Source organism: Pezoporus flaviventris, unplaced genomic scaffold, assembly GCF_033815535.1.
Source record: "Pezoporus flaviventris isolate CSIRO_AGI_PZ_B2104156 unplaced genomic scaffold, CSIRO_AGI_Pfla_v1 ptg000066l, whole genome shotgun sequence".
Classification (NCBI taxonomy): domain Eukaryota; kingdom Metazoa; phylum Chordata; class Aves; order Psittaciformes; family Psittacidae; genus Pezoporus; species Pezoporus flaviventris.
Window position 1 is genome coordinate 20,394,225 of NW_026892614.1, and position 16,763 is coordinate 20,410,987.

General features: G+C 40.6%; 2 protein-coding genes across 2 annotated transcripts in view; both read right to left on the reverse strand.

Annotated features, from left to right (window-relative positions):
• The window catches only part of EPM2A (EPM2A glucan phosphatase, laforin), a 41,435-nt gene extending 25,927 nt beyond the window's left edge, over positions 1 to 15,508 (reverse strand). The window contains exons 1-2 of the mRNA XM_061471428.1: positions 15,135 to 15,508; positions 1,182 to 1,356 (exon numbers count right to left, since the gene is read on the reverse strand). Of these exons, the coding sequence (XP_061327412.1) occupies positions 1,182 to 1,356; positions 15,135 to 15,396 (437 nt within the window). The 5' untranslated portion in view covers positions 15,397 to 15,508. The remainder of the gene's footprint in view (positions 1 to 1,181; positions 1,357 to 15,134) is intronic.
• Positions 1 to 16,763, reverse strand: part of FBXO30 (F-box protein 30) — a 322,115-nt gene that overhangs the window by 273,807 nt on the left and 31,545 nt on the right. The window lies entirely within an intron of this gene.

Below are 16,763 nucleotides of genomic sequence, written 5' to 3' on the forward strand. Positions count from 1 at the left end.
GATATAGATAACAGTATAGTCTGTCAGGTGTATTACATAGCTTGAAGGGGTCTCAGGGAAAAGGTACCAAGCCACACGAATACCTACATATGCCTAACAGTGTTCATGAATCCATACTATTCCAAAAGATAATAACAGCAGGAAATCTTTCCCTTATACACTGCAACTCTGACAAGCAACAGACAATTCTGCTTCCTACCCTGTGGGAGGGTACAGACCAAAGAGTAGAAAGAGAAGATGAGACAGTGAGGTTGGTGTAGCTGCAATGGCAATCTGGAGGCACTCACACAACACAATGCTAAGACCTAATGAAAGTAAGAGGTGGCTTGATTTCTTTAAAAAATGCATACCCCTTTGGGATCACTAACTGCTCTGTAACCACCACCAGCTGCACATGGTGTATCAGGGCTGTCAGCATTCATGAAACCACTATCAATCAACAAACTTGCTGCCACATCCATGACTGGAGATGTGGAAAAAGTTACAAATAGTCCCAACTTCTTCAGTGCCTCTTTGTTAAACACCAGCACTAAGTCTGCTGCTCTAAATACAGCATGTGCTTTATCTGCAGCCGTAAAGGGCAGGTGCCCTCTTCTCTTTAAACTTTACTGTCTCCTAATTCAGGCCAGGATGTTCCACTGGTGCTGCAGTGGACTCAAGTGAACAGCATGGAAGTACAAACATTTTAAGACTTGTTTACGTTTCAGTATTTTTTTAAATGCATGCACAGAATTAGAAATCATCTGTAAGAGCAGTCACTGCTGCACATGAGCGATAATGTAAATGCTCTGAAGTTCTGGTGCAGAAATGTATTTTTTTTGTTTCCTAGGAGACGATCTTCAGCAAAATAACCCCAAACCAAACACACTACATACATGCATATTTACATGTGTGTATGGACAAGCATTTGAAAATGACACATTTTCAGAAATTTATCCATAAATTATAACTATTCATTTTCAGATATGATGTAATTTAACACACCTGTACAGGCTGCAGGTACCCTTGAACTCAGAATCTCTCTTTCTTATTGCCAAAAGATATATTTAATTGCAAAGAGGTGCTGAATCTTTGTTAAACTTTTGTGTTACATATATACTGCCATTCACTACTCCAAATTCACTTTATTGGTATTCTGTCTGAATGCTCGACACCAGCCAAGCCCAGCACTTTTTTTTTACCTGGAGTAATGAATAGCTTGATGTCCTGCAATATTAAAATAGAAGTCAGTTGTATGTTTCATCTCATCAGTATGTCCAGAGACTTCAATCCAGTGTGCTATCGGAAGGCAGTAAACTCCATCTACTATGTTGCTCTGGTTGTAAACACAACATCGATCATGATGGGGCCCATCACCTAAAACAGAAGAAAGGACAATTGCAGGCTGTGCATATTCTGAAAGATTTGCAGGAGATGTGAACTGAGAAGTGGTGTTTGCTGCCTGTTCAAAGTGTATTTCTCATAACACATTATTAACATCTGAAACAGTGGAAACAGAAGCACTACCACAAAGCAAGTGTTCAGCGGTTTTCAAATTATTTCTAAAATCCCAAACATTAAAGCTGTATGAAATTCTCAAATCATCAACTGTGGCACTTAAAATGCCAATAATAATTAATTTCATTTAAGTTCCTCATTTGATGTCTGATAATACGTGAACTCGGTGTTTAATGCTTCTGCTGTATGACCTCCATGGGGGGCATCCAGCTTGCTGTGGCACAGTCTAGCTCTGACACAGTACAGCAGTGTCACCTTGCCTCAGGCTTATTCCCAAGGAAATTGCCAAGCTACAAGAAAGACATCAGAGAAAGCAGAGAGTTTTTCTGTTCAAGATCAGAAAGGTAAAACCACAAACAAAGGTAGAACTGGTGACACTGGATTTGTTACCAGCTTAAGGCTTCAGGTTGAAAAACACCTCTGTGGAAAGGGATCAAATCTCAAAGAAAAGCAAGCAGGTGGCAGACAGCAACCCAGAAGTGATGAAGATCTGTTTCAGGGAACAGAGGAGACTGGTCCTCCTCCACCTCATCCACAGCTGCCTGGCAGCAAAGAATCTCGGGTGTCTTGTCTTGCACAGGACGTACACTGATGCCGAGTCTAGCAGTTCATTAAATCCTACCATCTGTTTGCTAACCAATAAACAGTTGCTTTGTACTCTTCAGATGCACATGTCCCACTTGGAGAGTTTGTTCATATACAGTAAAAGTTGCCCAAAGTGACCCAGAGATAGATGGTCACATGTGCGAGTGATCACAATTACCTAAAACAGTCTTGTCTAAAGAGTATTTTCTTAGTTTTCCACAACCTAATATCCATTACCCCTTCTTCTAGTCTTACAGCAATAGTGTGAGCTTTAGTACAGAAAACCAATTTTTAAAAACCATGACAGAATAAGCATCTTCAATTGAACTGGGCTGTGTCAATAAAAAGGTTATCTAGCCTCCAAAAATTCAGCACATATATATTCTCCCCCTTCCCCCATTTTTACATGCTTATTGTAATACTAATTGCCATGTAGGATTTATTGTGCAGATTAGAAGTGACCTGGTCTATGGCTTTCTTTTAATGTAAGACTTACACTTATACATTATTAATGATGTCAGAACATTTCTGAGTAAAATTAAGCCCAAAGGAATATCTTCAATTTCACACTGCAAGTGAATACATGACCAACTTCCAAGCACCACATTTAGGGAAATTTGCTAGAGCAAGTGTGTTTTGTGAGACGTATTAATGCAATGATTAGAGAATAAGACTAATACTAAATACCGAAGCTCAACCTCCTTATTTCCAAACGACATGCAGAGTACTTTATCATAATTGTGAAATATTAGTTACTGAAAAGAAAAAAAAAAATTATCAGAAAACTATTTTCTTTGTATTGCTGAACCACTAGGCATCATATGCAATAGTAGGACAAAGCTTTTCATAAATACGGTGAGCAAGTAAGTATATACCTCCTGAAGCTACAAATATCACCACTATATTTTTATCTCACATTTCTAACTGTTTGCACATTCTTAGCACTTCTAAATAGTATTTAAAGACAGCAGTTTACATTGATAAATACAACAGTGTAACAAAACCTATGGATGTTTATGACATTTGTCATAAATAATATTCGTCATATTCAAAATCTTAACAACCACATATAACGCATCTTGCCTTCCCCATTTTACTCTCTCACAACTGTCTGTAGCAGCGCACATCACCATAGCCCTGCCCTGCCATCACACGGCTGTGTCTGACCCTGACCCTCACCTGCTGATGGGCAGATATCCCATCCCAGCCACAGCCCCATCCCCAGGCTCCAGGGAGGCGCCTGATGCCTGGGAGTGCCAGCCCCGTGGGGTGCCCTGCAGCCCCCATGTAGCTGCCAGCCCTCACTGCCCCCTGGCAGTTTTGAACCATGTTCTTGGGATCTCTGCCTCTTTTGCTACTCCCAGCCCTATTTTATCTTGTATATGGGTGCCCTCGTACCCACTCTGGCTCCCGCAAGGACTGCTCCTTCCGTTGTTCACAGCTCTTCCTCCTCTCTCACAAGGGTTCCTATATAAATGTTGGCAATCACAACCTATGATCTCCTCCTCCTGCTTAATTCCTTCATTCCTCAAGGTACTAGTCAGTCCTACAAGACAACAAAGCCTCACTCTTTGTCTTCATGATCTCAATTGAACCAGTACATAATTCCTACTTTCCCATTTACAACTGCTGCTGCTTGAGGTGCTTGTACTTCTGTCATTTGGCAGTTTTACTCTCTGTCCTCCTTCTCCAGCTTTAATTCTTGGCTTTTAATTTTTTTTTCCCCTTCCTTCTCTATCATCTGCCTTCTTAAATGGCAGAAAACTCCTGGCTTTGTAACCTATTCACCTTCACCACCATTCATTCCTTACCCAGCCTACACCACCACATAAAAGCAGGGCCAAGAGTAAATTACCAAGAGATATTTGTTTGACTAGTTCCCTCAAACAGGTTTTGTCAAATCTCATTCTGAAAAGCTTCCTTCTCTAATTGTCATTTATCATTGTTGATTACTCTGTACCACTCAACCTCGCCTTCCCACTGTGGCCTAAATTGAAATGGGAATCTCAAAAAGTTAGTTTCTGTTTTGCCTGTGATACTCAGGTAAACATTAACTACTTGCATTCCTAACATTTTTAATGAGAATTGCATAGCTTTTTATTACTCCTTATGTTATATACGATCTATGAATTAACAACCTTCTTACTGAAATAAACGTCTGTACAACAGAATGTATATAAATATACATTCAATATAAATATACATTCAATATACATATATATGTTGTGTATATATATTGTGTATATACATTTACTTGTTGAATATATATTTAATACAACCTTATAATTTCAGACAGGAAGACGAGAGTGCTACCATCTGAAAGAAATACTAATTTAGAGAACAGTATGATCACACTGAACTGTGTTCAGGAAGCCGAATTCTCTATTCCCCTTGCAAGAGTTATGAAAGAAGGCAATTACCACAAATGATCAAGATTTCACTACCCAGGTATCATCCAAATGATACATAGGTGCTTCTCAACACAGCTTGTTTCACAAGACACATTTAACAAATAAGTTTCAAAACAAGGAGGAAATTGTTATATCAGTTCATATCAGGCTTCTGCTAGCACAGGAAAACCATAATATTTTGGACTCCATAACACAATGCAAGAAAACAGTTTCATAAGTAGAGCCAGGTGACAAGTTTGGAGGAGTAATGTAGAACTTATCAATAATTTTGAGCTGCTACAAAGGAGCTAAAGATTGCATTCTTTTATCTTCCAGAACCATTTAATATAAAAGTCAGCCAACGAAACCAGCTTTCATTCAAGGTAACTGATCATAAACCATGTTTCAAATAGAAAACAATCAGCATCACTTACATGTTCTGTTACATATCTGCAGTATGTATACAGCTAGGAAAATGGGCACAGCCTGGCTGATGAGCAGAAATCATTAGCTAGTCTTCCCCTACCTTTTTCAAACGTTACTGTCGAGTTTCCTCTGTCTGAAGCAAGGCACATCAACCTCATGGTATGATGTACATCCAGGCAAGACATGCTTTAATCTCATCTTAGCCCCTTTAGCTCTGCTGATGGAGTAGACTCCTTACATCTCATCTGAAGTAAAGTTATGTGACTCTGCCAGACTTGGCTCAGAACAGCCAGCCCAAGACTTCTCACAAGCCCTGGAAGAGCTCCTGCCAAAAGCAAAATAGCTTTCAGAGGCAAGACAAAAATCTGGCACACAAAGTGAAACATTTACTCTCTCCTCCATCACCACAATAGGCCAAGCAAAAATCTTGCTGGATTTGGATCCCTGGCGCATGGGGACTTTCCCATGCCCAGGACAGCAAGCTTGAGGCAGTGACCAGCAGCACCACATCCAAAGACCACCACTTCATTGCTCTGTCTCTAGTCCAGGGCTGTTGATGTGGTTGGTTCTTTTGGGAGGAAACAAGTGCGTGATGAAGGCAGTGGGACCAAGCTCAGCAGAATCTGACTCTTCTCAGTGCATCATAAATGTGTTGCTGCCCTTTCTTATTTCTTACCTTCCGCTTAGGCACCAGAGATAAAAGATAGCAGCCAGTGCAGACAGAAGTGACATGTGACTTCCTGTATGCAGAGTCCAGACATGCCTGCTCATACCTGAAGCCACTCATATCCACACCAATTCCCAACTCCACCTAAAGTTTACATTTGTCCTACTCCAAATATTCCCCTTATCTGCTTTATCGGGAAGGGCCCTGCACCTATGGATTTTCTAAGTGACTTTGCTAAGAAGTCAGACACAGAAGCCCTTCCTCACAGAAACCATGTTCATCTTTATTGCTCGCTTCTTAAATGTACAAGGTGTTTCCTAAAGTATGCTACCAAAACTGGAGGCCTAGCAGTGACATTCAGTTTCTGCACCTGAAGCTTGGAAAGGGTCCCACCTACAAGCTGGGAAGGCTATCCTGACTGTGTCAGGAAACCATATTTGCCATGTGCCTCCACACCACTGTTTGGCATAGCGCAAACAGAGAAGGTGCAGGGTACAATTTGCTGCAATCCAACGTGCTTCCAGGACCACAAATGCACGTCACATCTTTTACCAACAACAAAGCATGCACCACTTGCAGTCCCAGGCACATTACACTCATGGAGAGATTGAATGGCTGGAGAAATTCGCATCCCTTTTACAAGTTGGGTGCTTTAGATTTCATTAGGAGGGCAACAGCTTGAAACAGAGAGTGCTGACTGTGAGGATGTACTGCAGAATCCCTGAGGGAGCTTCAAGGCAAATTCTCACCAAAATGAATCCTTTGATGCATGAATTGTTAATGTAAATATATCTGTCCCCTTACACTGAGTAGTGACCCCAACCTTACCCAAACCTATTACAAAGATTTCAAGATACTTTGAATAAACCCCCCACGATTCTACCAGTCTCCAGAGCAGGAAGTCATCACAACTCCCATTTAAACACTTTGCTCAGGCACAGCATCTGTGCACCTCCTCACCTGCATTTTGTGAGACAGCAAGATCTCCTGTCTCAGAACTCACATGCTGCTCACAGCACACACCGTAAGACCACTGGGTAGGCATCCATGCACTTCTAATATGAAATAAACAAACTATCTGCATTATTAGTTTGGGGTTTTTTTTTTTCAGTAGTCAAGAAAACATTGTGCAACCTCAAAGATTTGGAGGAATTTCAACAGCATTTCAACTTTCCTGTTTCCTAGTAAAGTAAAGAAAATCAAATCTGTTTTCCACCCACCTGTTCACCTTTGCAGAAATGAAAACAAGCACAAATGCCCTTTGAGAAAGGACAATACACAACAGGAAATACAAGTTTTTATAGTTCAAGACACTTCTAAATCAGTATTTTTAACTCTTCTTGGTTTTATTTGTATTATTCCAAGTAGCAAAACATTGGTTTAATTATTTTGGGAAAGCAAATGCACAATCATTTGAAAACATGTAAAATTCAAAGATAAAAAAAGGGTACGGTAAATATCTGAACAGTACTAATTCTCTTGCTGATTGATCATATCGACTTTCCTAATTAAAGAACAGAAGGAATTCATAAGAGTTTGTCAGAAGATACAGGTCCTAGTTTAGTCGATAGGGTATCACCTTTTTCCTTCAATAAGGTCCAGAATGATTTTATTTAAATTCTGTCTTTGTGACTCTCCACAGCAAAAATCCTTATCTAAAATAGAAATATAAAAGTAAGTTTCTAGGCATTAAAATAGAAAGTTTCTCATTTCTTTTGCAACCCACTTGTTGCTGGAGTTCAAAGTAACCAAGCAGCCCCACTTACAGCTCAAGCTTCACAGAAGGGTCTTTCAAAACCTGCATGACTGCACTTACGGCTCCTGCTTTAATGCATATGAATAATGATCAAAGTGGCATAAGAAGGAAGCTGGCTGTACAAACAACCAAAAAAAGATTAAATTCAAAGATCTCCACATAACTGATACATGGCACTGGCAAAAGACAGGGACGAGAACAAAACAAAAGAAAAACATGAAGATACAGTAAGAAAGAAAAAGATGCCCAAAGACCAAGGACTAGAAGAAGATAAGCAGGGACCAAAAGAGGCTCTTTTGAAATTTGATCTAATCACACAGTAACAGAATGCAAAGAAAAACCTTCAGTTAATATTTTATTACAGCTCTACTGCAGGGATGAAAAAGTATAATCCAGCATTCTGCCAACAGCACAGACTCATCTTGACAGAGAAGCCAACTGCACACAGATTGCATAGAAGAGTCACAGTGGTGAAATTACCAGCTCAATCTTAAAAGATAATGAGCAAAATCTGGGTCAATGAAATTTCTCAGCACCACTGAGTGTGGTGAACAAAAAAAAACATGAATGAATGAAAAAATAACTAAGATTGCCTCTTTCACTGTGTCCTTCGCAGAGAGTGCACTAGTGCACTGCTCAGTCACAGCTTGCTCAGCCACTGGCTTGTTGCATACCTTGCTGGAAGTTTTTATACTTGTCTGTTTTCTACTGTGTGAGGGAAGGTATGTAGAAACTCCAGGGCACAGCAACGGCCACAAAGGTGATGTGTATCTTATCCCAGCCTTAGGCAGACCCTAAACCACAGGTGTACAACTTCCAAACCTCCAAACCCCAGCAAGGCCAGCATGTTTCACAGTTCACTGCTACCTTTGAAAAACCACGGGGCTACTTAAATAACCTTGTATATGCACATCAGCTTCAATGACAACTAAGAAACCCAAGCACCACGTACCCAGGCAATTTTCAGATCACCTATTTACATATCAGTAAGAGGAAAGATTTACTTGTCATTCATTTTGCAGCAGGCTTTATATGATAAGTAAAATTTTTAAATATGCCTAAATATTATACATAATTTCATTTGCAATATTAAACAAGATTCTTTAAACGAGCAGCTTGAGTTCATGCTTAAAAATTCCCCTGGAGGTGTTTAGTAACATCATAAGCACTATCAACACTCTGGGGACAAAGGAATGCGGAGGGCTTGAGGAATAGATTTAAAAAAAAAAAAAAAAAAGTAATAGAACAACAGGAACTAAAGGAGGAAACACAGGGAAAAAAATCTCAGAAATTAAGGATTTAAAAGATTAAGTATTTGCTAGCTTACGTATCTTTCATACCAACATTACAGTGAAGAATAGCCTCAAGTCCTGTTTTGGACACAACTCAGTTACCTGAACATGCTACTGCATGGCATCTTATCAAACATTAATTGAGCTTCCTTCACTATACTCAAAATATTCAAATTTACTTAACCTTTACACCAGCTTCTGTCACTGAAGTCTCCCTGCTGCCTAACTGTCTTTATGAAATTCAGTCTCTGAGGTCTTGAAATAGGATCAGTCTCAATCCCACAAGGGCCGAATTGCTGCTGATTGTAAAAAAAAAAAAAAAAAAAAGAAGTAGGGGAGGCTGGGTTCCCCTCACTGGAACTGAGTGAGGCCAGGTATTTTAGCAGCATGAGTCTGCCTCAGGATCTTAGGCTGGAGTCCCACCTTCCCAAAGTCTCAGCAAAGCCCCTGAATAATTACCCTTTGTTTTCACACCTCTGACAAATAGCGCCAAATAACACATCTGAATTCTGTATGTCATGTACTAACCCTTACTTGTATGCTTAATAAACGCATACTTACTTTGCTTTTTAATGCTACTTTTCCTGCTGTCAATAAACCATCTTCCCATTAGATTCTGAAACAGTAAGTGAAATTACTGTATTACTTACATACCTAATATTGTTATAAGACAAAACTGTTAATTTGCAGCACCTAGTTCACTAACTCCTCTTTCATGACTGGTTTGATTTTCAGAAACGTTTCTTGCATTTGCCAGCCCAAAAGAGATCTCCAAAAACCAGGAGACTAGTTGCATCATATACTACATGTTTATTTTCTACCACACTTAAAGCAGACATTTGGTAGGGCTGATATATATAACCAAGGAAACAAGTTTTTTTGTTTGTACAAAAATCCAGGCTGCATTCAAGATTTTTAGTCTATTAGTCTTACTCCTAAGAGAATTCTTTTATGGATTTTCAAAAGTATGCCAGAATTATAACTAAATTGCTTACAAGAAAGCCCTCCTCAGTCCTTAATGCTGTTAATCAAGGCCTTTTTTCCATTTTTTTTTTCTTCTTTTAAATCAGGGATGAGAAAATAAGAATTTCTCTCTCTAGGTCTGCTTAGACACAGGTGTTTCTGAGTGGGAGCTGCTACTGTACTAACACTTTTTAAGCAAATGCCCAACCTAATTATGTAGATTAAGACAGAGAAAAGCAATTAAAAGGGAATTCAGCTCATGTAAAAATGTAAAAAAAAACAACAAACAAACCAACAAACAAAAGAAAGAGGTTCTTCTCAGAGAGATGGTGGAAAATAACAGTAAAGGAAATAGATGATAGAAGAATGTCTGATAGCAACAAAATGTTTACTGTAATACAGCCTTCCTAACTGCTTTGAAACAGTCTATGGTATTGTACTGTCTAGTATTGTTACTTTCTACCATACCAGAAAAGACCACTGAACTACAGGCAGGAAACAAGCTACATCAAAATAGTAACCATCACAAAAATCTTAACCAACGTATTATCCCAGTTACTTATCACTTCTTAGTGCTTCTTGTCCTTGAAAATAAATTCTCAACTCATACTGCATGCTGCTGTCATTTGGAAGTGAGGGCAGGGAGTGAAGTGGGGGATGGGAACAATGGTAAATAAATTAAGTCTTTGAATAAATAACATATATATTTTAACTTTACCGCTATAACCACAAATGCTCTAATTAGGCTCTTACAGCAGTCAGAGCAGGCCCCCTATTATCTTTGTGGGTAGGAAATGACACACAACTACCAAATCCAGAGGAATGCATGTGTGTACCCTATTTTTATTCTTCTAATTTTGCAGTTTCATGAGCAACTCTCTTGCTTTATTGATCTTCAGTAGTCTGCTCAGTATAGACTGGTTAATGCTGACACACAGAAACGAAGTAATGAAAAACTTGCTACCAATTAATTATACTATAATTCACGATAAGTACATGTCTTGAGGGGCTTGAAGGACAAAACACCAGGACCTACTGCACTTTGTAAACAAAAGTTTCCTCACTCACAAAGTGTTAAACATCTAGTACTGTCCACAAAGTAACAGCCTTACAGACAAGATGCATATTATGCACAATTTTTCAGCTATCAACACCCAGTTGTGCTTTATGTTCCTTCCTAGTCACTACTTACTTCAGAACAAGACTAGGCTGGGGAAAGCAATTTTTGATTATTTTCAAAAGCAGAGCAGATTACACTTGATACTGATGAAATGCCCAAGTAGCTGCAAAATCCTACGCACTCACTGGCTAAAGGCAGGTAAAACGGCGACACCCAGTGGGAACAACACTACATAAAATACCTGCATTAACAGAGGTATGAAGAAATGTTATCTGCTTCAGGTTCTTTTCTCCATTTTTTTTGTTTTTAATAAGAGAACTGCTACCTAATTTGAGTATCTGTACATTAGCTTTGAGAAAGAAAGAAAAAGAGATGTATCTCAGTTACAGAAAAATAATGTTGCATCCAACTGTACTTCTCCAGAACAGCCTTAAAGGCTTTTTACTTTCTGCTAATGGCTTAGCCACAGATAATTTTTTATTCTGCTACAATCTCACCATTGTATTAACTTCCCATACAGCTTTCAAAGAATTATACACATTTAGTTTCATATTGAGGCTAAGAAACAATACTGATCTCAGTTTCAACGCACTGCCACTTCAAAAACGAAATATTTTACTATCACAGATGTTTTCACCCAGCCAAGTGCTCAACCCTTGAAAGCCATGCTCAAATTTTACTTCTGATATTTTCACTAATTGCAGTATCATTAAAAGCGCTGTTACTCCATAAATGTGCAAGTCTTTTGAACTACCATCAGAAGTGTTTGTTGTCCAACAGACGGCTTAAAATGTAACTAATGAGCTCAGAGGAGCATGAACTGTAAATGTTGGAAAGCCAAGATACCTAGCTGTATCCTAGGTTACAGCTGCATAACCTAGCTGTTTCTAAACTGAACTGTGTTGTACTGTTTGTTTTGGACCCCCAAGAACCCAGCAGCAGGTAAGTGTAAACAAAACGCCTTTTTTCTCCTTCCCCCACCCAAAACTAGAGATGGTTTTTTTGGAATGCATAAGGCTCTGCTCACCTGTACAAACTACTACAAGGTAGGTTGACCATGTTTTTCATCTTCATACAGTATCTGTCTAGCTTCAAGCAAGCACCAACTTCATCAAACTAGGTTATGCAAAACTGGATCAGTATTTTAGAATATCAGCTTGTATTTTATATATAATTTTACCCCTTCAGAAAACATGAGGAGTCAACAGACTGTACTCCAGCATCTGAAAATACAGTTTGTGGCATACCCTTAGTAACTCTTCTTTTATGGAACAAGTATCTTGTGTAGTACCTGCAGTTTATTTAGACTGGACTAAAGAGGATTAAAGGCACTGACAAGCATTCAAACAAACTCACAAAAACAAATTTAAACATAAATTTCACCTTGTGTTTATTTTGTTTTGACAGTAAGAACAATATACCTTTACTTTCCATGCTGGAAGGGAGAAATAAACCCAGTTCTGAAGAATCTAGATCAAAAACAAAGTACACAGAAAAATACATGGGATGTAGTTGGAGGGGGAAAAAAAAAACAAAAACAAAAACAAACAAAACAACACACACTAAAAAAAGGGTATATACATTCATTTATTTTTTCTAATGGGCAAACCTATTCCCAGATTCTGAAATTCAACATAACCTGTTTTTCCATAGATACGTAGCAGTTGAAAACCCTCCTGGGTAACAGGCCTTTCAACTTGACTCACAGAAGATAAGCAAAGTACCAAACCTGAAGAAACATTACTTGGCCCAGAATCCATACACAAATTGTGTGATTTGAGCCAGAAGAGCCCAATGGCTGTGACAGGCTCTGGACAAAGACTGGCACTGTCACCTGGGGCAGCAGAGTAAGTACGTGACCCTTCAGAAGGACAAGAGTTTTCTCTCCCGCTGCCTCCTCCTCCTAGAGAGCTAGTTCCCTCCAGATACAAGCAACAAAGCCCTCCCACAGGCCAAGCCTCACCTGAAGGTTCCTACCAAACCACCTGAGAGAACCCAAAAGCCACAGAACACTGACCCATGACTTTGATTCTTCTAGACCACAGAAACAAATACCTTCACTTCATCTTTCAGTTTCCCCACTGCACTTGAATGGCTGTAAGGACAAACTAAATTCATACGCAAAACACATGATGCAACACGTACTATAGTATTATAAAAATCATATGCATTAGTAGTGGAATTCTCACACCAGGCGTACTAATAAAAAACTTGCGGAGTAATTTTCTTAAACATGGCACATTATTTCACATCCCATATAAGTAAACATCTGACATCCATAACTGGCCAGGAGTTTCCCTGGTTACAGATGAGTGCCTCAACTCCTAAACTCAGAGCAAGTATTGTTCTGCACTTTCCTCTACCCCTCACAACCATGTCTTCAAAACTGCAGATGCTCCATAACTGCTATATGTCTTCCAAAGCACATCTTAATTCTAAACACACAGGATACTAAAAAGTCAAAGCACAGCATTTGTGTATCACCAAAATGTTTTCTTATTTTAGAAAGGGCAACTGCCTTTGCAAACTGTGAGTTTTACAAGAAAGAACAGATGACAGCCAAAACTTTTATTGATATACAGTTGAAAAAATAATTAAAAAAAAATATTAAAATAACATAAAAAAGGACTGCAAGATATTGTTTAATTATTGTACAGAAAAACCTTCTTATGCTCCCTTCATATAATACATGATGAACAAATTTCACTGTTTATGTAAATTTAGTTCTTTCCTGTAAATAAGAACTTAGAAAACAATAGCTGACATGAATGACTAATTAAAAACCACCTCTGCATTTGAATGATACACCCATTTGTGTTCCATCATTGTAGCTAAGTAAGCTCAAACTGTCAAGCATTCACCATGGCAAGAACAGAATTCCACACAGGTTAATCCTAAAGCTGCAGCAGTAGGACTACTGCCAAAACAGAATATGCTTATTATTCAGACTGCATTCACAAAATGCAGTCCCAGATATGGACAATACCTTGAGGTATCATTGCTTCCAAACTATACAGTAACCATCACCTTACAATTGCAGATTCCCTACAGACTGGAACACTCTATTATTAATTCTATATTCTCTGTGGTGAGGACCTCTTTTATATACCAGTATCATTGGCATGTTATGTACAACAGCACCTTCAAAACAGACCCAATTCTGTTTCCTTGGAAAGATGTAAAGATTTCTATTCCATAAATTCACTTTTCCTGCACTTCTGCAAAAGAAAAACACGGTTAAAGCAGTCAGAATATGCTATTTATTTTAGCTGCTAAATAAAACAGTTACTAATGCATGGTGTAAACAGTACTTCATGATGTAAACCTCTGTGAATGCACGATTAACACAACCTTTTATTAGTATAGACAAGAAAAAACAAATGGAACAGTTAAGATGACATGCATGTTTTAGTCTGTGTAACAGAATGGCACTTTAAAAGTGTGATATATATTCCTAAAAAACAGCTGAAGAGCAACTGCTCTACAATTTTTTATTCTGGTATATGGATTATAAAACTATTTTGTAAGTTAAAAAAACTAGAAATTACCTAGTCATCTGCCTTCCTTTCACTGAGTTAGATCCATTCCTCAGTGACAAGAGGTATATTTAGCGCTTTATTTGCCTCAGCATTCAATTATATGCATGTTTTCTTTTATTTATCATACCTAAATACACCAGAACAGCACATGGAAACTGACTAAAGCTAGTCAGTATTTGACAACACAGAACAGGAGAAAATCTCCGTGGAAGTACTACTGAAACAGGCTGGAACTTCACCCTTTTTTAATTATTGTTTTTTTATTAATGCCAATAGCAAAATTAACCAGCCTGAAAATGCCATCAGCACATTTCAGCTTACTGAAATAAAGTTACACCTTGATGCATAAAGTAGGCACTTCCAACACCTTTACTTGTGGGGAAAGAAAGAGGAAAAAGAACCAAAACTTCACCATGACAATGGGTGCCTAAAGTAACGAAAAGATAATGAAACCATTTCCAAGACCTTTAACTAACCTAGAACAGCAGCTGCCTTCCGCATTCACTCTCCCGCATCACATCGTTAAAAACGGTTTTATTAGCGACATGTCATGTCACGATAGGCTAGGAGATTCTACCTGCAAGCACGCTTCAGGCCATCCGCCTCCGCCGACAGCCGGAGGCGCAGAGTACGGCCTGCTTGCCCGGGACACCGCTCCCGGCCCCTGGGCGATGCTCCGGGGCGCCGGGCACGAGGCGGGGCAGCTGGAGCCTAGGGCCCAGCCCCGCAGAGCAGCCCCTCCGGGCCGACCGCCGCCCCACGACGTGAGGGTAACGACCGCGCACCACCGCCTCAGCCCGCCGGCCCAAACCCCTCCCCTGGGCGGGACAAAGGCGGTGGCACCGCCCAGCCACCGGGACCCGCAAGCACTTCGTCGCGTTTGGAGTGCCCGTCTTTACCTTCCCAGATGAGGTCTCCGCCCTGCCGCCGCAGGAACTTGTACCAGAACGGGTCAGAAGCGTCCTGGTCGGGCAGCACCACCTCTGCCAGCCACAGCGCGGGCTCCTGGCCAGCCAGCGGAGCGGTCGGCCGCGCCGGCTTCATGGGCACGGCGCGCTGCGGATCCCAGTGTCCCAGCTCCGGCCTGGAGCCGGCCACCAGGAGCACGCCTCCGCCCTCCGTCATCCGCGCCGGCAGCACCACACCAAAACGAAAGAGCATGGCGGGCAGCGGCCTCCGTCTGACCGGAGCCTCTTCCGTTGGGGCGCGCCGCCGCTAGGGGGTCGTGTCGGGCCCGCACTTCCGGCCGGAGCCGGGGCGCCGGTTGAGGGGGGGCGGAGGGCGGTCGTGGCCGATGTGGGCGAAGGCTCGTGTCGTGTCGTGTCGTGTCGTCCTTCAGGGATTTTCCTGTGTGCCCGCACGTAGCAGAGGGGACTTCCCTCCCAGAACACTTTTGGGAGTTAAACCGATACCTACCCCGGATAGGGTCTTAAAGTTGGGGCTGGAGTGGGGGATTACCTTTGCGAGTACGCACTGGGATTCCAGGTTGCAAGTGGCTGCACGTTCTGTATACGGGCGTTCGCATGTGTTAACCGCTTCGTTAAATGAAGCTACTGCAGTTACCCTGGGGAGCCCAGACTTAATTTAGCACAGCAAATGTCATTAAATAACCACCATATGTGCAGCGGTACAAACAAGGTTTAGCCTCAACGCTGAGGTATGCAGGATGTTTGTATCTTCTCGGCAGGCGGGGAAGCCAATTGTGGTGAGATCGGAAACGTGAAATGTTGGGGAGGTTAGAAAGCTTTTTAAAAAACTCTAGCTCCCAAGTACTCTGTTTTGTCCTTCTGTCTGTAATTTGGTAGCTGCTACTTGTAGCAATATTAAGGGCTTGCAAAGAATGACTGAGAAAGAGGATGCAATCCAGCTATTGATAGGTCCATTGTTGTGTGAATACACCCATTTCACGGACGTCTTAAGGCCAGAAACAGAGGAGTGGTAACTTCAGGTCAAGTTGTGTGAACAGGATGAAGGCCTTTCAATGAGTCAAAAGAAATCCTGCCTCAGATGAGGGCTGCTTGTTTCCTGCATTCAGGGGTGATGACACACTGAAGTGCATGTACAGCCAAATTTATTTCTAAGAGTGCTTTAGCTCATTTTCAGTGATCCTCATTGAACTTGTGTGAGCGATGCACCACTATTTGTTCAGACATCACCAAAGCTAAGGGAATTCTGGCTGTGCTCCATGCATTCCTGCTAGTACCAGCCCTCACTTTAGCACTGCTGTCTTTGTGGAACAGAACATTACATTTTTGTCTTCCCTTTTCCATAACCTGACAGTTGAGTTACAGATAACCTGTTTAGAATTGTCTTTCTACCCCTTTACCATACACCTTAGTTTTAGTGTTACGGGCAATACAGAATGTAACTATGAACTATGGGGTTTTATCCCACAGTTAAAGCTTGCCAGTAGCAATAAAAGCACCCCAGCATATTGTGTCTAGATAAAACCATATCCTTCTGCGCATTCCAGTCACAGTCCCAGTTAGAAGCTTTAGGATCCAGTAATACATCTGATTGATAGCTTA